Source organism: Ranitomeya imitator, chromosome 6 (assembly GCF_032444005.1).
Source record: "Ranitomeya imitator isolate aRanImi1 chromosome 6, aRanImi1.pri, whole genome shotgun sequence".
NCBI lineage: Eukaryota > Metazoa > Chordata > Amphibia > Anura > Dendrobatidae > Ranitomeya > Ranitomeya imitator.
In genome coordinates, this window is record NC_091287.1 from 139,438,574 (window position 1) to 139,463,126 (window position 24,553).

The 24,553-nt window shown below is 44.1% G+C and overlaps 1 protein-coding gene across 1 annotated transcript in view; it reads left to right on the forward strand.

Annotated features, from left to right (window-relative positions):
* The window catches only part of LARS2 (leucyl-tRNA synthetase 2, mitochondrial), a 294,954-nt gene that overhangs the window by 223,024 nt on the left and 47,377 nt on the right, over positions 1–24,553 (forward strand). The window contains exons 14-15 of the mRNA XM_069730157.1: positions 1,372–1,509; positions 24,342–24,445. Of these exons, the coding sequence (XP_069586258.1) occupies positions 1,372–1,509; positions 24,342–24,445 (242 nt within the window). The remainder of the gene's footprint in view (positions 1–1,371; positions 1,510–24,341; positions 24,446–24,553) is intronic.

Below are 24,553 nucleotides of genomic sequence, written 5' to 3' on the forward strand. Positions count from 1 at the left end.
ACAGCTCATGATCCAAAGCATACCACATCATCTGTAAGACACGGCGGAGGCAGTGTGATGGCTTGGGCATGCATGGCTGCCAGTGGCACTGGGTCACTAGTGTTTATTGATGATGTGACACAGGACAGAAGCAGTTGAATGAATTCTGAGGTATTCAGAGCCATACTGCGTACTCAGATCAGGCAAATGCAGCCAAACTGATTGGTCGTCGTTTCATACTACAGATGGACAATGACCCAAAACATAAAGCCAAAGCAACCCAGGAGTTTATTAAAGCAAAGAAGTGGAATATTCTTGAATGGCCAAGTTAGTCACCTGATCTCAACCCAATTGAGCATGCATTTCACTTGTTAGAGACTAAACTTCAGACAGAAAGGCCAACAAACAAACATCAACTGAAAACCACCACAGTGAAGGCCTGGCAGAGTATCAAAAAGGAGGAAACACAGCGTCTGGTGATGTCCATGAGTTCAACACTTCAGGCAGTCATTGCCAACAAAGGGTTTTCAACCAAGTACTAGAAATGAACATTTTATTTAAAATGATTTAATCTGTCCAATTACTTTTGGTTCCTTTAAAAACAGGGTGGCACATGTTAAGGCGCTGAAACTCCTAAACCCTTCATCCAATTTTAATGTGGATACCCTCAAATGAAAGCTAAAAGTCTGAACTTCAGCTGCATCTGAATTGCTTTGTTCAAAATTTTCATTGTGGTAATGTCTATAACCAAAATTCGAAAAATGTTGTCTATGTCAAAATATATATGGACTTAACTGTATGTATATAGAGATAACAGTGCACATAAACAAGCATTTGGCTCAGGAAAGGGAGAGCTGTGATTAGGATAACTGCTTTGGAAGCAGCCGGTGATGGTGGCTGGTGATTTTGCAAAATTCTCAATGATAGTTTGTCAGAAGCTGAGGGCGAGTGAGGTGAGCAGGTAACTGATGTATAGAAATCAATTGACTGGAGAGAGGTAAATGGAATGTAAGGAGTGAAGTTAACGCATCTCCTGGAATGTGAATGCTGCACATACTTGGCCAGGCACTAGTGACCGTGTTCCATGGAAGCAAGCTCTACACTGAGTAAGATAAAAGCTCTTATATCATGAGAACCAAAGCAGACAGAAAAAGCAAGTCAATTGCAAACTTGCTTATTTTCATGCTGTGTAGTTAACTAAAGCAATTTAATAACATGAGAATTTAGTGCCATACTTTTTGGTAATTTTTACTAATTAAGAATGCAGCAATTTATAGTCTATGCCAGGTAATTATGTTCTCCAGACCATCATGTGCCAGATTGCTGAAACGTTAATGCACAATGTAGATGTTCCAAAATATATTTAAAACTTTTGTATTCTTTTTCCTTTAGGCCATTTGATAAATGTTCAGCTGACTTCTGGATGCCGGTAGATCTATATATTGGAGGAAAGGAACATGCAGTGATGCACTTGTACTATGCCCGATTTTTCAACCACTTCTGCCACTCCCAGGGCATGGTGAAGCACAGGTTAAATAAAATCCCTTGCCTGTTCTTTCTGCAGACTTTCATCAAGCACATAAGTGATTGCATATCAATTTTCCTCTTGATTCAAGTAGTGTAGCAAGTATATATGGAGCAGTGAATAGTCCTTAGACTATTGCACTTGTATCTTGCGCACAGCTCATTTCCATTTTTTTCCAGCTGTTTTGCATTAGTTCCAATTCCCACTGATCAGAATCAGCAATAAGATTTGTACCTTTTACCACGCTAAATGAAGTCAGAATGAATGACCTATAATAACCCAACTTTCTGATAATATCTCACGCAGCCTTTTTCCTAATATGAAGGGAACAGGAATGTCTGAGATGTATTGTGCCAGAATTTCAATATCTTCTGATAGTTGACTTTATAATATTAACTATTATCCAGCATCAAGCATGCGTTATTAATGCAGATGAGGCTGAAGTGCAGTGTCAGTGTCCTCCTGTCTTCTCACTGTTACTTCAGGTGTCTGACTCCTGCTCGCCATGATTTGGGCAGCATAGATTGTCTGACATGTTCCCTTTAGTTATTTTTTAATATCCTGTTATGTTAGTAAGATATAGAAAAGCAGATATTTTATACTGTTAAGTGTTCTAACCCCTCGTCTGCCCAGTGCTAATTCTTTGTTGAGCTGTAGGCCCAGAGTATTGTGTGACTCACGGGTTGGTAGAGATCTCTTGCTTGATAACTCCATGTAAAAGTCTTTAGCTTGGCTTTGGAAATCACAAACTATTATTATTATTATTATTATTATTTATTTATATAGCACCATTAATTCCATGGTGCTGTACATGAGAAAAGGGGTTACGTACAGGGTGATGGATAACGTTTACAGTAAACAAATTTACAATGACAGACTGGTACAGAGGGAAGATGATCCTGTCCTTGCAGACATACATTCTACGGGATAATGGGGAAGACACAAGAGGTCGGGGGAGCGGCAGCTCTGGTGGTGGTGAGGCGGCAGCTCTTGTGGTGGTGAGACGGCAGCTCTGGCGGTGGTGACGCGGCAGTTCAGGCGGTTGGTGATGCGGCAGCTCTGGCGGGTGGAGACGCAGCAACTCGGGTGGTGGTGAGGCAGCAGAAGGGTTATTGCAGGCTGTAGGCTTTCCTAAAGAGATGGGTTTTCAGGTTCCGTCTGAAGGATCTGAGGGTGGTGGATAATCGGACGTGTTGAGGCGTGGAGTTCTAGGGGATGGGGGATATTCGGGAGAAATCTTGGAGGCGGTTGTATGAGGAATGAATAAGTGTGGAGGAGAGTAGGAGGTCTTGGGAGGATTGAAGATTACGTGAGGGAAGATATTGGGAGATTAGTTCAGAGATATAGGTAGGGGACAGGTTGTGGATGGCTTTGTAGATCAGTGTTAGTAGTTTGAACTGGATTTGTTGGGGAATTGGGAGCCAGTGGAGGGATTTGCAGAGGGGAGTAGCAGGGAGAGAGGTGGATTAGCCGGGCAGCAGAGCTGAGGACACAGACTGAAGCGGTGCAAGAGAGTTAGCGGGGAGGCCACAGAGGAGGGTGTTGCAGTAATCGAGGTAGGAGATAATGAGGACATGCATAAGAGTTTTAGTAGATTGTTGGCTGAGGAAGGGACAGATTCTGGCAATATTTTTGAGTTGGAGGCGACAGGAGGTGGCAAGAGTTTGGACGTGCGGCTTGAAGGACAGGGCAGAGTCGAGAGTTAACCCGAGGCAGTGGATTTCAGGTGCAGGAGAGAGCATGATGCCGTTTACCTTAATCGATAGATCAGGTAGAGGGGATACGCAAGATGGGTGAAAGATGATGAGTTCGGTTTTGTCTACATTGAGTTTTAGGAAGCGAGAGTTGAAGAAGGAGGATATAGCTGATAGACATTCTGGGATTCTGGGCAGCAGAGAGGTGACATCTGGGCCAGAGAGGTAGATCTGAGTGTCGTCCACATATAGGTGGTACTGGAAGCCATGGGACTTTGAGTTGTCCTAGGCAAAAGGTATAGATGGAAAAAAGTAGGGGCCCTAGGACAGAGCCTTGAGAGACTCCCAACAGAGAGAGGGCAGATGAGGAGGTAGTGTGGGAGTGGGAAATGCTAAATGTGCGGTTGGAAAGGTATGAAGCAATCCAGGACAGGGCAAGACCTTTGATGCCAAAGGAAGAAAGAATCTGTAGCAGTAGGCAGTGGTCGACTGTGTCGAAAGCAGAGGATAGGTCGAGAAGGAGGAGGATGGAGAACTGTCTGTTAGCTTTGGCTGTAAGTCATTAGTAATTTTTGTCAGATCAGTTTCGGTGGAGTTGTGGGGACGAAAGCCAGATTGGAGGTTGTCAAGAAGAGAGTTAGATGAGAGGTGGGAGGAAAGTTAAGCATGGACATGCTGCTCAAGGAGTTTGGAAGCAATCGGGAGCAGTGATGTGGGGCGATAGCTGGGCATAGCAGTTGGGTCAAGGTTATCTTTTTTGAGGATGGGTGTGATGGTGGCTTGTTTGAAGACAGAGGGGAAGGTACCAGAAGATAGCGATAGGTTGAAGAGATGGGTTAGGGCTGGAATGAGCATGTTAGTGAGGTTGGGGAGCAGGTGGGAAGGGATGGGGTCAAGTGCACAGGTGGTGAGGTGTGATTTGAAAAGGAGGTAAGTTCTCCTTCAGTGATGTTGGAAAGGGAACTTATTAGGGAAGGGCAGAGGTGTGGTATATGGAGTGATTGGGGTGGTGGAACCGTAAAGGATTGCTTTGTTTGATCGATCTTGTTTTTGAAGTAGGTGGCAAACTCCTCAGAAGAGATGAGGGGAGTTGGAGGTGGCAGTTGTGGGCGGAGGAGTGAGTTAAATGTGCTGAACAGTTGTTTTGGGTTGTATGATAATGAAGATACAAGGTTAGTGAAATAGGTCTGTTTAGCAGAAGTGAGGGCTAGTTTGAAGGCAAGTGTAGCTTGTTTGAAAGCAGTGAAGTCAAATTAAAATGCTGCACCAAACTGCAAGGTCTCCAGCATTGTACCAAAGCAACAGAGTAAGATTTGTGACATATTGATTGCTGCTTCTCGTCGAGAATTTAATAAGCCGCGGTTGCCATGCCCCTGTCCCACCTCAGCTCCACCTATTTTGGCAAAGCAAATCCTGCTGACAAGTTCCCTTTAAATCATTTTCAGACTTTAGCTCCTTCTGTCAACCTATCGTACTGCCCCTATAGCTGCATTTTAGCATGCCTATTAGATTCTGCTAGAGATAGGACATAATAAAATGGCACTCAGGAAATTGTGCAACAGTAACAAAATATTAAAAAGAAAAAAACTTTTGTATCACCCTAATTGTGTTGACCCGCAGAATAAATGTGCATGGCATTTATTTTTTGAGTGTTTCCTTTTTTTGTTTTTGTTTTGCAATCTTCCAAAAATAATGATAACATTTAATCAATAAATTATATCTAAACTAAAATAGCACCATTAAAAATACAGCTAATGATGTAAAAAAACCAAGCCCTCAATTGATTTCAACAGAAAAATAAAATGTTTTTGCTTATGTAATATGACAGTACAAAAAAATGGAAAAAATTCAGGGTGCAATTGAAGATGCAAAATATGTGGTTCCTTAAGGCTATGTGCACACGTAGTCTGGGTCCGCAGCGGATTTCAGCAGATTTGATAAATCCGCAGTGGAAAACCGCTTCGGATTTACCGCGGATTTGCCGCGGTTTTCCTGCGGTTTACACTGCGGTTTTACAACTGCTGTTTTCCATAAGAACAGTTGTAAATCCGTGGCGGAAAACGCACAAAGAAGTGACATGCTGCGGATTGTAAACCTCTGCGTTTCCACGCACAGCGGTTTTTTTTTTACCCATACGTTTACATTGAACTGTAAACGCAGGGGAAACTGCTGCGGATCCGCAGCTGTGGAAACGCTGCGGATCCGCAGCAAAATCCGCATCGTGTGCACATAGCCTAAGGGGTTAGTCAAGAACTTATCTGTTCAAATTTAGCATGTAGAATCTGTATGGCAATGCATTTTTTATGGTTTGAATCAGAGAATTTTCTGAAAATCTTTGGTGGAACGGCCTACATATTTTTCCCTTTGGTATTCTCAAAACCCTTCAGAAATGCCTTCATCTGTCAGTATTATTAATTCTACAGGTTCAAGTGCTGACTGTATTTCTTTTCTCCAACTTGATATATTTTATGCTCATCTTTAATATAGTAAACATAATTTTATTAGTCATAAAAACATAACACAACACATATACAAGGGAAAACAAAAACAGATGGAAAAAAAGTACGAGGTGTCACAGGGACTAACACAGTGTATATAGTTGCCCATATATAAAATCTAAAGTAGATATCAATATTGAAAAATTAATTCATATACCTTAAATGGACACTAGAACATATAGAATTTCTATGTATAGGTACCCACAGAATAAATTATTAAATTATTGCGATTTTTATATCACTAATAAAGCAACATGGCTCAGGATAGATATTGCCATAAGAGGCTAATGTGCAAAAAATGCCATATGTAATAGGTTTGTATAAGTCAATAATCACAATAGTATAAAAGATTATATACAATAAGGGTAAGACTTACAAACCCAAAGTGTCATAGTGCAAAAAAGTGCAAATGAAGTTGTATAGCAGCACAATAAGAATATTGCCGCCACCGTATCTTAAAGTGCATTGAGGCGTGACAATGCACTTATAGCTACTCAACCATGCTCTGTATTCACAGACCTTCAAAATGTTATTTCACACTGTTGGAGCATTACTTTGGGGTCACCAAGAGATCAATTTGCTTATATTTTAAATGTCTACACACATGTATAAATGTTTTGGAGAGAGTACATGTTTCTGAAAGGTTCCTTTTAAAGTATCTGCCATATAAGGATAGGTTTACCTAATAATCTTCATTACCTGGAGGCAGGGTCAGACTGGGGTGTGTGGGCCCACAGGGGGAATGGACTCTAGGGGCCTACCCTACAGCTATATGCAAACATCTGTAAACCGTTATCCCCATTATAGTGGCGCATTGACAGTAAAATACAGGCGGCTCCTGTGAGCGCCCCCATAAGTGAGATGTATAATTACGGTAGTTTACATTAAAGGGGATCTTTGATTAAAACAAATCATCACCGATCCATGGGCTCCACAGGATAGGTGATTGCTTAGGTCTGACCATTAGAAACTGCACCGATCAGAAGAATGAGGAAGTTTTATCCCTGATAGGACACTTATCCCCATTTTAAAATTGAGCAACAGGTGGGATGTCTGACCAAAGCTCCATTCATTCTCTTTTGTGGCTTCCAGAAAAAAAACAAGTACAGCCACTGAGGGAATGAATGGATCAGTGGTCAAGTTGGACCTGCCACTCCAGTCTAATGGGGATAAAAGTTCCACATTCTGCCGAATGGGTCCAAGTAGTCAGACCGCCACCAATCAATACGTTATCATTAATCCTGTAGAGAGGTGATTACTTTTTTCAAAGGAAAACCCCTGTAAGTGCATATCTGCCGCAGTTTTCCAAGTATTTAATCACTAATGGAAATAAATAATCTTCTCCTAATTAATATAAGAGAGAGTAAATGACCTCCATACACAACACAATCCACTATATCAAGACCAATACTACCACATACAGGGAAGAAATACCACCACACCAAGACCAGACCAAATAGTGACCGGATAATATCACATACAAGGAACAAATACGCCACACCAGGAACAGACCACATAGTGCCCGAATAATACAACATATTACCAGCATATAGGGACCAAATAATAATACATACAAGGAGAAATACAACCACACCATGACTAGGCTACATATTCCACCACATAGTGACTGAATAGTACCACATACAGGGCATAAATACCGTCACACCATGACCAGACCTCAAATTACCACCACATAGTGACTGAATACTACAATACTGATCATGAATACAAATCTACAATACTAACACCACTGTTATTACCACAAGTGACTTTATACAGAAGAGCTCTGTATATAGTGTCAGTGTACAGGTAATAAATACAGCGGTCACCGGTGACATGCACAGGAGCTCTGTATATAATGTATACTGTGCAGGTAATACAGAGATCACCGGTGACATTATACATAGGAGCTCTGTATATAATGTATAGTGTGCAAGTAATACAGTGATCATCAGTGAGATACCCAGGAGCTCTGCATATAGTGTCAGTGTACAGGTAATACAGTGATCACCAGTGACATACCCAGAAGCTCTGTGTATAATGTACAGGTAATACAGTGATCATCAGTGACATACCCAATAGCTTTGTATATAGTGTCAGTGTACAAGAAATAAGCCGGATTACTTACCGGTAATGCCCTTTTAATGAGCCACGACAGCACCCACTTTGAGAGAGGGACCCGCCCATAGGAACAGGAAACCTACAGAGACAAAAGGGCGGCCCCCCTCTCCTCCTCAGTTGTTTTTCAGAGTACAAGAGGAACCGCCGTTATTAGATTAGTATATCTCCGTAATTGTTAGTACATTTTATTATATCTATATTCACCCATGAGAATATCTTGTATTACTAACTATATATATCTATTAGGGTGGGAAGTGACAGGGTGCTGTCGTGGCTCATTAAAAGGGCATTACCGGTAAGTAATCCGGCTTTTTACCCTTCGCGACGACAGCACCCACTTTGAGAGATTTTCAGAGAACCTTCACCTGGGTGGGATTACCGTACTAAGGACGGCTCTCCCGAATGCCAAGTCAGATGCAGAAGACAGATCAAGTCTATAATGTCTATAGAAAGTTGAAGGCGACGACCAGGTTGCGGCCTTACATATGAGCTCGATGGAGATATCTTTATTCTCCGCCCACGAGGATGATACAGCCCGAGCTGAATGTGCTTTCACTCCCTCTGGAGGATCTTTGCCTTTTGACAAGTATGCAAGATGGATAGCATCTCTGATCCAACGGGACAAGGTAGCTTTTGTGACTCCGTGGCCTTTTCGGTGACCCTGAAAAGATACAAACAGAGCCCTACTCTGTCTGCAGGACTGGGTTCTCTCTATGTAGCTTAGGACTGCTCTTTTAACGTCCAACATATGTAGCTTCTCTTCCTCTGGATTTAGTGGATTATCATAAACGGAAGGAAGGAAAATTTCCTGAGATCTATGGTACTTTGTTGCTACTTTAGGGAGATATGATGGATCTGGTTTGAGAACCACCCTGTCCTGGTATGTCATTAAGAACGGAGGGTCTATGGAGAGGGCCTGGATGTCTCCTACTCTTCTGGCAGAAGTTAAGGCTATCAATAAAGCTACCTTGTATGTGATATTTTTTAGAGGGATAGAATCTAAAGGCTCAAAAGGAGGTCCAGTTAAGGCGTCTAGGACTAACTTCAAGTCCCGTGGTGGTAGACGTGGGACATGAACCGGTGTACACCGTTCACATGCTCTAACAAATCTTGCTATCCATCTATTACCCGCTACGTTAGAACTATAGAGGGTTCCCAAGGCAGACACTTGAACTCTCAAGATATTAACCGATAATCCCATTTCATGACCTTTTTGTAAAAATTCAAGGATGGCTCTAATAGGAACCTTGTTAGAGAAGGGTTCCGTATAAACGTTGAGAAATTTCCTCCATACTCTGCTATAGATAAGAGTCATGGATTTTTTTCTACTTAACAGTAATGTGTTAATCAATTCTTGTGAGAACCCTCTTAATGTTAGAATCTGCCTCAAGTTCCACGCCGTAAGGTGGAGGCCCTTTACTCGTGGATGGTAGAATGGACCCTGAGACAAAAGGTCTGGTGTCATTGGCAGAATCCAGGGATCGCAAACTGACATCGCTCGAAGACAGGAGAACCAGGGTCTCTTTGGCCAAAACGGAGCTATTAATATTACTTTTGCTTTTTCTTCCCTTATTTTCTTGATTACCAATGGAAGTAGCATCATTGGTGGGAAAGCGTAGGCCAGATCGTATTTCCATGGATACTGGAGAGAGTCTACTATATCTGGATGATCTGACACATTCAGGGAAGCAAACATCGGTACCTGCCTGTTGTTCCTGGTCGCAAATAAATCTATCTGCGGAAGGCCCCATATGTCCACCATCTTCCTGAATATCCGAGTCCATTCTCCCTGGCGAAGCGTGTGGCGACTTAGGAAGTCGGCTTTTAAATTTTCTACTCCTCTGATGTGTAGAGCCGTGAGTGAAAGTAAATTGGGTTCTGCTAGATCGAAGATGTCTGCCGCTGAACACATCAGACTTCCTGATCACGTTCCGCCTTGCCGATTTAAACGACTGTTGTATTGTCCGACAGGATATTGACATGAGACCCTCGGAGCTCAGGAAGGAAAAAATTCAAGGCATAATAAACTGCATTTAGTTTCTTCCAATTTTAGGAGTGCTGAATTTCTAAAGAATTCCAGCGACCTTGGGCTATATTTTGGTCTATATGGGCCCCCCACCCCTCTGGACCTGCGTCGGTAGTGAGTATTTTAGAGGACCTAATTGTCCATGAGACTCCTCTGGACAAATTGTCTTTATTTAACCACCAAAGAAGTGATTGAAGCACGTCATCAGATAAAGTGATCTTTGTATTTAGATGACCCTGGCAATGTGTTTGAGCATGAAGTATCTGGTGTTGTAAAGCCCTAGTATGGTATTGGGCCCATTGCACCGCAGGAATACAGGAGGAGAGTGATCCTAAGAGAGACATGGCATCTCTAAGAGACATGTGAGGACTAGATCTTGCCATAGTGACTTTTGAAATTATGGTAGATTTTTTGGATTCTGGTAAGAGACATTTTTGACTTACAGAGTCCAAGACTAGTCCTAGGAAGGACTGAAGAGTTTCTGGATGCAGCCTGGATTTTTTGAAGTTTACAATCCAACCTAAAGCCTGTAATGATGAAATGGTATTAGACAAGCGTTCTTCACACTGAGATGCTGAATTACCAATTATTAGGAAATCATCTAAATAGGGCACAATTAGCGTGTCCTGATGACGTAGATAGGCCATCACCTCTAGCATGACTTTCGTGAAAACTCGAGGGGCCATAGAAAGACCGAATGGCATGGCCGTAAACTGGAAGTGACGGATCCGGCCTTGTAGGTTTACTGCCACTCTAAGATATTTTTGGTGGTCTGCATGAATTGGAAGATGGTAATATGCATCCTTTAAATCCAGACCCGTCATAAAGCACCTAGGAAACAAAAGTTTAATAGTAGATCTTATTGATTCCATTTTAAAGGTGTTTTCATACAAAAAGGAATTTGGTTTCTTCAGATTTATTATATTACGAAAAGTACCATCAGGTTTTGAAACCAGAAATAAAGGGGAATAAAATCCCCTCCCTTCCTGAGAACATTCTTAGCCAAAAGGCTCAGAATTTCTAACTGAAGCGCTTCTTGTTGATCCGGCGCTTTCAGTGATGTTATGATAAATTTATCTCGTGGCAATTTAAAGAAATCTAATCTTAGTCCAGATTTTATTAGACGAAGGATCCATTGGTTTGAGGTTATGTTTTCCCATTGGTGATAAAAATATTTCAGTCTTCCACCAACTGGGATCTCTCTACTGATGGTATCTACCACGTCTAGATGTCTCAGGATTACTGTATAAGGCACCTTTCGGTTTTGTTTCCTTTGACTCCCAACGGTCTTTCTGTGGCTCGTACGGCCTCCTCCTGTTAAATGGCCGTCTCCTAAACGCTCTCCTATAAGAAGGAAGAAACTGTTTAGGAAAGCCCTTCCTTCTCTCTCCTGCTTTATTCAGTAGGTCATCCAGAACCTTCCCAAACAGGAACTCACCCTGGCACGGGATTGAACATAATCTGGATTTTGATTGTGCATCTCCCTTCCATCCTTTTAACCAGAGGGCTCGACGAGCCGTGTTGACCAGACCTGCTGACCTCGCTGCCAACCGGAGGGAGTCCGCTGAAGCGTCGGCTAAGAATGCTGAGGCACAGTTTGGAGAATTTTTTCTCTCGTGACCTTGCCCTTTACTTGCTGCTCCAGCTGGTCTACCCAGACTAGTAGAGACCTAGCTGTGCACATGCCCGATATTACTGGCTTAAAGGCCCCTGTGTTTGTCTCCCAAGATCTTTTGAGGAGAGCTTCTGTTTTATGATCTAGTGGATCTAGTAAAACTCCTGCATCTTCTACCGGAAGGGAAGATTGTTTTGAGGTTGACGCCACTGCCGCATCAACTTTAGGGACTTTGGACCATACCGCCAAATCCTCATCACTAAAGGGGTAACGCCTTTTAGAAGATGATGGGAGAAACCCTTTCCTTTGTTTGTCCCATTCCTTCCTAACAAGGTCCTTAATAGTGGTATTGACCAGGAAGGCACGGCGTTTTTTCTGGCCTAGTCCAGCAAACATTATATCCTGAACCGACCTGACCTCCTTAGTATCCGGACACTCCATAGTGTTCCTAACGGATTTTACGAGGTTATCTATGCTGTCGACAGGAAAACATGCTCCGCCTTCATCCTCAGAAGAGCTGGGAGATGACCCTGAGGTATTGGAGGATCGGATTAGGCCCTCTTCAAACTCTGAACTGGAGACGGGAGAGAGGTGCTTACTTCCATGTTTTTTAAGAGATTTTGATCCAAGAGACTGGATCTCCTGTCTTATCATAGATTGGATGTTTGTGGCAGTAACAGCCGCCTCGTCCTGTAAAGTCTGTTTAATACAGGTCTGACACAATCTTTTGGGATACGTGTCGGGCAGGGGTTGCATACACAGGGCACACTGCTTATGCCTAGATTTACTGGTCTTCTTAGCCTAAGGGGAGAGGTAGAGAAGGAGGGGATCAGCTTATAGGTAGAGGATTATAGACACTCACCCAGTGAAGCTATCATCATACCGGTCTTCGAGGTGAAGCCGCTGTGTGGGGTGTGAGTAGATCTGTATCTCTAATCTTCGTCTTGCTCCTGGTGTGAGTGTCAGATCCTGGCATGGAACGACCACTCCTCTTCGCAGATGATCTAGCGCTGCTTTTCTCGGCGCTATCTTCCACCGCTGGTGGGAGCTCCTCATGTGCCGGGGACAGCATGGTGAGCGATTTGCTCAGCGTCCCCGGCCTGTATTTGTAATGCGCGGGCTTTGTCTCATTTTTTTTTTTTACAGGAACGCTCCTTCCGCGAACCTTCCGGTTTAATGGATCAGAGCGGACTTACCCTCACGATGCAGCCGCCGCCGCCTCTACAGCGTCGCTGGCGGCCGACGATCACCCCACACCTGGGTCCTCCATAGGCCGGGCTCTCTCGCCCGGAACCTGCCGAATCACCACAGACAAGGGGGGAGGATGCGTGCAGTGGCTCCCCCGTCGCTGCTTCCGACGCCGCAGCCCCTGCTGTCCCCACAGGATCACACAGGCGGGTGCCAGGCATTAGGTGATCCTGGAGGTGCTCCAAACACCTCCTCTCTAGGAATCCTGGATTTCCGATAGGAACAGGAAACCAACTGAGGAGGAGAGGGGGGCCGCCCTTTTGTCTCTGTAGATTTCCTGTTCCTATGGGCGGGTCCCTCTCTCAAAGTGGGTGCTGTCGTGGCGAAGGGTAAAACAGTGATTACCAGTGACATTATACACAGGAGCTGTGTATATAGTGTACAGATAATACAGTGATCACCAGTGACATACACAACAGCTCTGTATATAGTGTCAGTGTACAGGTAATGCAGTGATCTCCAGTGACATTATACACAGGAGCTCTGTATGTAGAGTACAGATAATACAGTGATCACCAGTGACATTATACACAGAAGCTTTGTATATAATGTCAGTGTATAGGTAATACAGGTATCACCAGTGACATTATACACATGAGCTGTGTATATAATGTATAGTGTACAGGTAACACAGTAATCAACAGTGACATTATACACAGGAGCTCTGTATATAGTGTACAGTGTACTTGTAATACAGGGATTACCAGTGACATTTTACATAGAAACTCTGTACACAGTATATAGCGTATAGTGTGCGTGTACATGTAATACACTTACTCACCAGTGACATCTGTAGTTGAAGTCCTTCATCTTCGCTTTTCTTCTTCATCTAGCACAGTCCGCCATCACTTCTTCCAGCCAGGACTCATCTCTGCAAAAAATAACACACAGTAATCAATAGCTGAATAGAAAAAAAGTGACGTATTGCCGCCCTGCACAGTAACAGAACCCCTCTTGTGTTCCCTCCATGGAAAACAGTTTCCTAAAAAGTAAATTATATTGCAGTAGAAATAATGTCCCTAATTGGACCCTAAATAAATTATGCTTCCACCTTAAACTAACACAGCATGTTCCTCATCCTGGCCCCCAAACAGTAATTTAGTCCCTCATCCTGGTCCCCTTTATTTAATAATCTTACCCAGCCTGGCCCCTTTTATCTTATAATATGCCCCAGCCTGGCCCCCTATGTCCCTTGTCCAGCCTGGCCCCCCAGCCATCCATACTGGCCCCCATATGTCCCTTGTCCTCCCCCCTATATATCTCTCCTGGACCCCCATAAATCCATCCTGGCTCCCCCATTTATCCATCCTGGACCCACATATATATGCATTCTGACTCCCCCATACATCCATACTGCCCCCCCCATGTATATACATCCTGGTCCCTTATCCTACCCCCCGATATATCCATCTAGGCCCCCCATATATACACATCTTGGCTCTCCCATATGTAACCATCCTGGCTCCCCCATATATAACCATCCTGGCCCCCAATATATAACCATCCTGGCTCCCCATATATATGCATTCTGGCTCCCCCATATATATCCATGCTGGCTTCGCCATGTATATGCATCCTGGCCCCCCAATATATATGCATCCTGGCTCCCCCGTATATATACATCCTGGTTCACCATATATATCCATCTGGTCTCCCCATATATATCCATCCTGGTCCCTTGTCCTGCCCTCCCTCATATATCCATCCTGGCCCCCAATATATTTGCATGCTGATCCTTTGTCCTGCCCCCCATAAATCCATTCTGCACCCCCATATATTGATCCTGCCCCCCCTCCCCCCATATATATGCATCCTGGCTCTACCATTTATCCATCCTGCCCCCTCCCCCCCATATTTATGCATTTTGCCTCTACCATATGTCCATCCTGGCCCCCTATATATGCATCTTGGCTCTCCCATATATCCAGCTTGGCTCCTCCATATATATGCATCTTGGCTCCCCCATATATCCATCCTGGCTCTCCCACATATATGCATCCTGGTTCTGCCATACGTATCCATCCTGGCCCTCCATGTATATGCATCCTAGTCCCTTGTCCTGCCCCTGCCATAAGTATCCATCCTGGCATCCCATATGTGTCCATCCTGGTCCTTTGTCCTGCCCCCATATATCCATCCTGTCCCCCTCATATGTATCCATCCTGGTCTTTTGTCATGCCCCCCCCACCCCCACCATATATCTATCTTGCCCCCTTATATCCATCCTGTCCCCTTGTCCTGGCTTCATGCCCATAGAGAGAGAAAAAAAAGATTCCTCTTACCTTCCTGCACACTCAGCGCCGGGCAGCATCCTCTTCCTCTGCAGGTCCGGCACGCACATAGTAAAATGGCCGGCGACTTAGCAGAGGCCGGCACTGAATGTGTGCGCCCGTCACATGCGGCACATGACACTGACGTCATACGCCGGTGACGACGTGTGCACACTTGACAGTATAAATTGGTACGTGCGACACGGAGGTTCAGGTAATGAACACTGCGTGCTCGTGCTCCTGCACATTCTCTGCCTGTGCTTTTAAAGGGCCCGTGCCCCTAAAAACCGCACACTTTTTTTTTCTGTTCTTCTCCTCCTCTCCTTCCCACAGCCAAGGGCCCACCGGGGATTTCCCCGATACCCCGCCAGGCCAGTCCGACCCTGCCTGGAGGGGCCATTCACAGGTAGAGCTGATCTGGAATAGAAGTTCTTTTTCTCGGGATCATTTTTCTCCCTATCCCAGTAAAGGAGGGACCAAAACCAGCAACAATTTTTTCTTCTACCAGCTAGGCAAAAAAAAGCCATAGCTTTCGTCTTTGTAAAGATATATATATGGAACTAGTAGAGTATCCCATGTGTTTGGACTTGTACTGACTTTACCCTGACAGCAGGTGATCATGGCAAAGAAGGATCAGGCAGTTGGACTTCAACATGCCCAATTATTTGTCCTCAGCGGGGATAAGCCTCTGCCAGACACGTCTGTTTATTTCCCTATTCCCATTGAAAAGACATGCACCCTTGGCTGGCCAAGCATGACATGTATGGGGAGGTTGGGGGGGCTGAAAGAGTGTTCAGTCAATAGCTATTGAGCAATTTAAACTCTGAGTTCTACACCAACTTTTTTTATCCCAGCATTTGTTAGCTGTCATTAATGTCTGTTTTGTGCCGTTTCCAGCGCTGCTCCAGTACTCTCCTGCATCAGGTGGCAATAACCTGCCAGCTCGCACAGCATTTCTGTATGGACCGGCCATCACGTTCCCAATGTAAGTCTATGAATCTCGGAAAGAGGCTCTTATTGACTTACATTCAGAAAGGAACTAACTGTGAGTGGGCAATAAATGCAGGAGAGGACCGAAGCGACGCTGGAAATGGCAGAAAACAGCGATTAGTAAGTACTTTAATGCAAACACAAAACATAATTTACTGATCGCTAGCAAATTCTGGAAAAAAAACACTAGCGTTGTACCTTACGAAATGACGTGTATCATTCACTGTAAGAATTAAGGCTATGTGCACACGTTCAGGATTTTTCACGTTTTTTCGGCCGTTTTCCACGGAAAAAATGCTTAAAAAACGCATACATAAGCATCCTATCATTTTTAATGCATTCTGCAATTTTTGTGCACATGATGCGTTCTGTTCCGCGAAAAAAAACGCATCGTGGTAAAAGACGCAGCATGTTCATGAATTTTGCGGATTTTTGCGTTTTTGCCACTATTTAATGCTATTTAATGCATTGGGGAAAAAACGCACAAAAAACGCATGCAGATTTCTTGCAGAAAATGTCCTGTTTTGTTCATGAAATTTCTGCAAGAAATCCTGACATGTGCACATAGCCTGAAAGTCCACATTTAGAGGTATTCAATATACTCTGCTGTCAGATTTGTTATTTGTACAATGTTTTAATTGTTAACTCCTTCATGACCTTGGGATTTTCCGTTTTTCCGTGTTCATTTTTCACTCCCCTCCTTCCCAGAGCCATAACTTTTTTAATTTTTTCGTCAATATGGCCTTGTGAGGGCTTATTTTTTACGGGACGAGTTGTACTTTTGAACGACATCATTGGTTTTACCATGACGTGTACTAGAAAATGGGAGAAAAAAATCCAAGTGTGGTGAAATTGCAAAAAAAGTGCAATCCCATGCGTGTTTTTTGTTTGGCTTTCTTGCTAGGTTCACTAAATGCTAAAACTGACCTGCTATTATGATTCTCCACGTCATTACAAGTTCATAGACACCTAACATTTCTAGGTTATTTTTTATTTACCGTAAGTGTTGAAAAAAAATTCCAAACTTTGCTTAAAGAAAAAAAAAAGTTGCGCCATTTTCTGATACCCGTAGCGTCTCCATTTTTCGTGATCTGCGATCGGTTGAGGGCTTATTTTTTGCATGCCGAGCTGACGTTTTTAGTGATACCATTTTGGTGCAGATACATTCTTTTGATCGCCCGTTATTGCATTTTAATGCAATGTTGCAGCAACCAAAAAAAATTAATTTTGGCGTTTCAAATTTTTTTCTCGCTAAGCCGTTTAGCGATCAGGTTAATCCTTTTTTTATTGATAGATCGGGTGATTCTGAACGCGGCGATACCAAATGTGTGTATATTTGATTTTATTTTTATTGTTTTATTTTGAATGGGGCGAAAGGGGGGTGATTTCAACTTTTATATTTTTTTTATTTATTTCATATTTTTTTAAACTGTTTTTTTTACTTTTGCCATGCTTCAATAGCTTCTATGGGAGGCTAGAAACTGGCATAGCCTGATCGGCTCTGCTACATAGCAGCGATCATCAGATCGCTCCTATGTAGCTTAATTACAAGCTTGCTATGAGCGCTGACCACAGGGTGGCGCTCACAGCAAGCCGGCATCAGTAACCATAGAGGTCTCAAGGACCTCTATGGTTATTATCCTGACACATCGCTGACCCCTGATCATGCGGCCGGAAGCGGTAGTTAAATGCCGCTGTCAGCGGCATTTAACTAGTTAATAGCGGCGGGTGGATCGCAATTCCACTCGCCGCTATTGCGCGCACATGTCACCTGTTCAAAACAGCTGACATGTCGCGGCTTTGATGTGGGCTCACCGCCGGAGCCCACATCAAAGCAGGGGATCTGACCTCGGACAAAAGTATTCGGCCCCCTGGAACTTTTCAACCTTTTCCCACATATCATGCTTCAAACATAAAGATACCATATGTAAATTTTTGGTGAAGAATCAACAAATGGAACACAATTGTGAAGTTGAGCGAAATTTATTGTTTTTTTTAAATTTCTGTGGAAAATCAAAAACTAAAAAGTGGGGTGTGCAATATTATTTGGCCCCTTTACTTTCAGTGCAGCAAACTCACTCCAGAAGTTCATTGTGGATCTCTGAATGATCCAATGTTGTCCTAAATGCCTAATGATGATAAATATAGTCCACCTGTGTGTAATCAAGTCTCCGTATAAATGCACCTGCTCTGTGATAGTCTCAGGGTCCTCTTTGAAGCACAGAGAGCATCATGAAGACCAAGGAACACAACAGGCAGGTCTGTGATACTGTTGTGGAGAAGTTTAAAGCCAGATTTGGATACAAAATGATTTCCAAAATGTTAAACATCCCGAGGAGCAATGTGCAAGTGATCATATTGAAATGGAAGGAGTATCATACCACTGCAAATCTACCAAGTCCCAGCCGTCCCTCTAAACTTTCATCTCAAACAAGGAGAAGACTGATCAGAGATGCAGCCAAGAGGCCCATGATCACTCTGGATGAACTGCAGAGATCTACAGCTGAGTTGGGACAGTCTGTCCATAGCACAACAATCAGTCACACACTGCACAAATCTGGCCTTTATGGAAGAGTGGCAAGAAGAAAGCCATTTCTCAAAGATATCCATAAAAAGTGTTGTTTAAAGTTTGCAACAAGCCACCTGTGAGACACACCAAACGTGTGGAAGAAGGTGCTCTGGTCAGATGAAACCAAAATCAAACTTTTTGTTTGGCGTAAAGGCAACACAGCTCATCACCCTGAACACACCATCCCCACTGTCAAACATGGTGTAGCAGCATCATGCTTTGGGCCTGCTTTTCTTCAGCAGGCACAGGGAGGATGGTTAAAATTAATGGGAAGATGGATGGAGCCAAATACAGGACCATTCTTGATTAAAACCTGTTGTAGTCTGCAAAAGACCTGAGACCTGGGACGGAGATTTGTCTTCCAACAAGACAATGATCCCAAACATAACAAAATTTACAATGGAATGGTTCACAAATAAACGTATCCAGGTGTTAGAATGACCAAATCAAAGTCCAGACCTCAATCCAATCGAGAATCTGTGGAAAGAGCTTAAAACTGCTGTTCACAAGCGATCTCCATCAAACCTCATTGAGCTCGAGCTGTTTGCCAAGGAAGAATGGGCAAGAATTTCAGTCTCTCGATGTACAAAACTGATAGAGACATACCCCAAGCGACTTGCAGCTGTAATCGCAGCAAAAGGTGGCGCAACAAAGTATTAAGTTAAAGGGGCCGAATAATATTGCATGCCCCACTTTTCAGTTTTGGAATTTCCACAAAAATTTTAAATACCGTATATACTCGAGTATAAGACGACCCGAGTATAAGCCGACCCCCCTAATTTTGCCACAAAAAACTGGGAAAACTTATTGACTCGAGTATAAGCCTAGGGTGGAAATGCAGCATTTACCGGTGAATTTCAAAAATAAAAATAGATCATTATTTCCCCATAGCTGTGCCATATAGTGCTCTGCACCGTTCATATTTCCCCATAGCTGTGCCCCATATAGTGCTCTGCACCGTTCATTTTGTCCCACAGCTGTGCCCCATATAGTGCTCTGCACCGTTCATTTTGTCCCATAGCTGTGCCCCATACTGTGCTCGGCACCGTTCATTATTGCCCCATATCTGTGCCCCATATACAATGCTCTGCACCGTTCATTTTGTCCCATAGCTGTGCCCCATACTGTGCTCGGCACCGTTCATTATTGCCCCATATCTGTGCCCCATATACAATGCTCTGCACCGTTCATTTTGTCCCATAGCTGTGCCCCATACTGTGCTCGGCACCGTTCATTATTGCCCCATATCTGTGCCCCATATACAATGCTCTGCACCGTTCATTATTGTCCCATAGCTGTGCCCCATACTGTGCTCGGCACCTTTTATTTTGTCCCATAGCTGCGCCCCATACTGTGCTCGGCACCGTTCATTATTGCCCCATATCTGTGCCCCATATAGTGCTCTGCACCGTTCATTGTGCCCCATATACAGTGCTCTGCACCGTTCATTGTGCCCCATAGCTGTGCCCCATACTGTGCTCGGCACCGTTCATTATTGCCCCATATCTGTGCCCCATATACAATGCTCTGCACCGTTCATTTTGTCCCATAGCTGTGCCCCATACAGTGCTCTGCACCGTTCATTGTGCCCCATATCTGTGCCCCATATAGTGCTCTGCACCGTTCATTGTGCCCCATAGCTGTGCCCCATATACATTGCTCTGCACCGTTCATTGTGCCCCATATCTGTGCCCCATATAGTGCTCTGCACCGTTCATTGTGCCCCATATCTGTGCCCCATATAGTGCTCTGCACCGTTCATTGTGCCCCATAGCTGTGCCCCATATACATTGCTCTGCACCGTTCATTGTGCCCCATATCTGTGCCCCATATAGTGCTCTGCACCGTTCATTGTGCCCCATATCTGTGCCCCATATAGTGCTCTGCACCGTTCATTGTGCCCCATAGCTGTGCCCCATATACAGTGCTCTGCACCGTTCATTGTGCCCCATAGCTGTGCCCCATATACAGTGCTCTGCATCTTTCATTGTGCCCCATAGCTGTGCCCCATATACAGTGCTCTGCACCGTTCATATTTCCCCATAGATGCTCCACATAAATCTGTGCCGCTGCTGCTGCAATAAAAAAAAAAAAACACATACTCCCCTCTCTTGCTTGCAGCTCCCGGCGTCCGGTCCCGGCGCCTCCATCTTCCCGGCGTCTCTGCTCTGACTGATCAGGCAGAGGGCGCCGCGCACACTATATGCGTCATCGCGCCCTCTGACCTGAACAGTCAGAGCGCAGACGGCGGGAAGATGGAGGCGCCGGGAAGATGGAGCGACGCCCGGCGGCTGGAACGCGGACAGGTGAATATTACATACTTACCTGGTCCCAGCGACCCTGACGCTCCCTCTGCCTGTCACAGCTGTCTTCGGTGCCGCAGCCTCTTTCTCTATCAGCGGTCACCGGCACCGCTGATTAGAGAAATGAATACGCGGCTCCACCCTTATAGGAGGTGGAGCCGCCTATTCATTTTTCTAATGAGCGGTCCCACGTGACCGCTGAAAGAGGGGAAGACGCTGCAGCACAGAAGACCGTGGGACGGCAGCGGGAGCGTCCGGATCGCTGGGACTAGGTAAGTATACCTCAGCGCCCTCACCCGCCGACCCTGCCACCCACCTTGACTCGAGTATAAGCCGAGAGGGGCACTTTCAGCCCAAAAATTTGGGCTGAAAATCTCGGCTTATACTCGAGTATATACGGTAACCAATAAATTTAATTCAACTTCACAATTGTGTTCCACTTGTTGTCGATTCTTCACCAAAAATTTACATTTGGTATCTTTATGTTTGAAGCATGATATGTGGGAAATGGTTGAAAAGTTCCAGGGAGCCGAATACTTTCATAAGGCACTGTATATATATTTCATACAGAGCTAGATAGCAGAATAGCCGATAATTCAATTGTCAGGTTCTGTAAAATCATTGCAGAACCCGACAGGGTATGAGACATGGTTTACACACAGTAAACCATTGCAGAACAGTTAGAGTTTTATATGTCCCTCACTAATAATGTTACTACTATGTGTGTGTAAAATTTGGGAGCTGTAGGTGTTAAATTAAAGGATTAATTCACGGAAAAAACTGGCGTGGGCTACCGCACAATTTTCTCCGCCAGAGAGGGAAAGCCATTGACTGAGGGCAGATATTAATAGACTAGAGAGGGACCATAGTTATTGCCCCCCCCCCTCCCCCCTGGGCAAAAACATCTGCCCCCCGGCCACCCCAGAAAAGGCACACTTAGCCTCTCTTTTTCCACTGCCCTGTAGCATTGGCATATGGGGTAATGAGGGGTTAACCCCTTCACCCCCGGAGCTTTTTCCGCTTTTTCATTTTCGTTTTTTGCTCCCCTCCTTCCCAGAGCCATAACTTTTTTATTTTTCCGTTAATATGGCCATGCTTATTTTTTGCGGGACGAGATGTACTTTTGAACGATACCATTGGTTTTACCATGCCATGTAACAGAAAACGGGAAAAAAATTCCAAGTGTGATGAAATTGCAAAAAAAGTGCAATCTCACACTTGTTTTTTGTTTGGCTTTTTTGCTAGGTTCACCAAATGCTAAAACTGACATTATGATTCTCCAGGTCATTACGAGTTCATAGACACCTAACATGTCTAGGTTATTTTTTCTCTAAGTGGTGAAAAAAAATTCCAAAGTTTGCGTAAAAAAAAAAAATTGTGCGATTTTCCGATACCCGTAGCGTCTCCAATTTTCGTGACCTGGGGTCAGGTGAGGGCTTATTTTTTGCATGCCGATCTAGCGTTTTTCATGATACCGTTTTGGTGTAGATACGTTCTTTTGATCGCCCGTTATTGCATTTTAATGCAATGTCGCGGCGACCAAAAAAACATAATTTTGGCGTTTTGATTTTTTTTCTCGCTACGCCATTTATCGGTCAGGTTAATCCTTTGTTTTTATTGATAGGTCGGGCGACTCTGAACGCGGCGATACCAAATATGTGTATGTTTGATTTTTTTTTTGAATTGTTTTATTTTGATTGGGGCGAAAGGGGGGTGATTTGAACTTTTATATATTTTTTATATTTTTAATCACTTTTTTTTTTTAATTTTGGCATGCTTCAATAGCCTCCATAGAAGGCTAGAAGCATGCACTACTCGATCGCCTCTGCTACATAGAGGTGAAGTACAGATCACCTCTATGTAGCAGAAATGCAGGGTTGCTTTGAACGCCGACCACAGGGTGGTGCTCAAAGCAATCGGCCATCAACAACCATAGAGGTCTCAAGGAGACCTCTGGTTGTTATGCAATGCACTGCTGACCCCCGATCATGTGACGGGGGTCAGCAGTGCGAGCATCTCCAGCCGCGCGGCCGGGAGCGCTAGTTAAATGCCGCTGTCAGCGCTTGACGGCGGCATTTAACTAGTTAATGGGCACGGGCGGATCGCGATTCCGCTCGCGCTCATTGCGCGCACATGTCAGCTGTACAAAACAGCTGACCTGTCGCGGCTTTGAGGTGGGCTCACCGCCGGAGCCCACCTCAAAGCAGGGGATCTGCCAGCTGACGTACTATTCCGTCAGCTGGCAGAAAGGGGTTAATGTCACCTTGCTAGTGTAAGGTGACATTAAGCCTGGTTAATAATCCATTATATAGATTGTGAGCCTTCACGGGCAGGGTCCTCTCTCCTCCTGTACCAGTTATGACTTGTATTGTTTAAGATTATTGTACTTGTTTTTATTATGTATACCCCTCCTTACATGTAAAGCGCCATGGAATAAATGGTGCTATAACAATAAAAAATAATTAATCCAATAGTATGAAAGGGTTAAAAATACACACACATTAAGAATATAGTAGTTTAATTAAATAATTAAACACAGGTTTAGTATCTTTATTGCACTCGCAATCCAAGTGAAGCCCTTGTTCTCCTGTAAAAAAAATCCAAAATAAAAAAGCAACAATATCCAATACCTGTCCGCCGTACAGTCAAGTCCCATGCTGTAATCCATCTTAAGGGGTTAAATAGTTTACAACCTGGAGCGGTGCTAATGCTACCGGCTGGGCTGTAAACCACGGAGGAATGAATGAAAAGCTGCCTGTGCAGCCTCCCCGCCTGACCGGACATGAACTCTGTAGCGTTGGAAAGTTTCTGAATATTTTCCCATGCTGTCAGTTCACCGCGGGTCAGGCGGGGAGTCTGCGCATGCTCAGTGACGTCAGTGGCAGTCGGCCCCGCCTGACCTGAGGTAAAAGGGAAAATGTTCAGAAACTTTCCCACGCTACAGAGTTCATGTCCGGTCAGGCAGGGAGGCTGCGCAGGCAGCTTTTCATTCATTCCTCTGTGGTTTACAGCCCGGTCGGTAGCATTAGCACCGCTCCGGGTTGTTTTGCTCGCACCCATAGACTTTCATTGGCGATTCTTGGCCGATATACAGTGCAAATCGCAGCATGCTGCGATTTCCCTCGCACGTATAATATGACCGAGAAAACAACGGATGATGGGAGCTGCTCCATAGATTAACATTGGTCCAAGTGCTATGCGATTCTTTATCGCATAGCACTCATCCATATTACGGTCTAGTATGACTCCGGCCTTATAGAGATATACCTACTGTGGAACTGATGTATGGTGGACATCAGATAAACCTAGATCCTTGAAATGCCTACATATAAATGTCTCTTTTGAGATTACAATACTTGATGAAAGAGAAAACCTTTTTTCACACTATTGCCACATAATGGTTGTAGTTACACTTTGCCATGGTGTGTGTCATTGGAACCCTGCTTAGCTTTGCAGTCGGTGGTTTTGCTCCCCCAATTGGTTTTCTTCTTTTTTTCCCTAAGGGAACCATTCAATAAGCTTTTAGTTCAAGGCCTCATTAAAGGACAAACATATCGGCTTGCATCTACTGGGAGATACTTACAGAGAGATGAAGTGGATGTAAATGGTAAGTCACGCTTTTTCATTATGCATTATCTGCTAAATTTTATTAGGTAAAGCTGGGCATACACTACATGATCTAATCTAATCCTTTCACAGCTTGTTCGGACAGGGC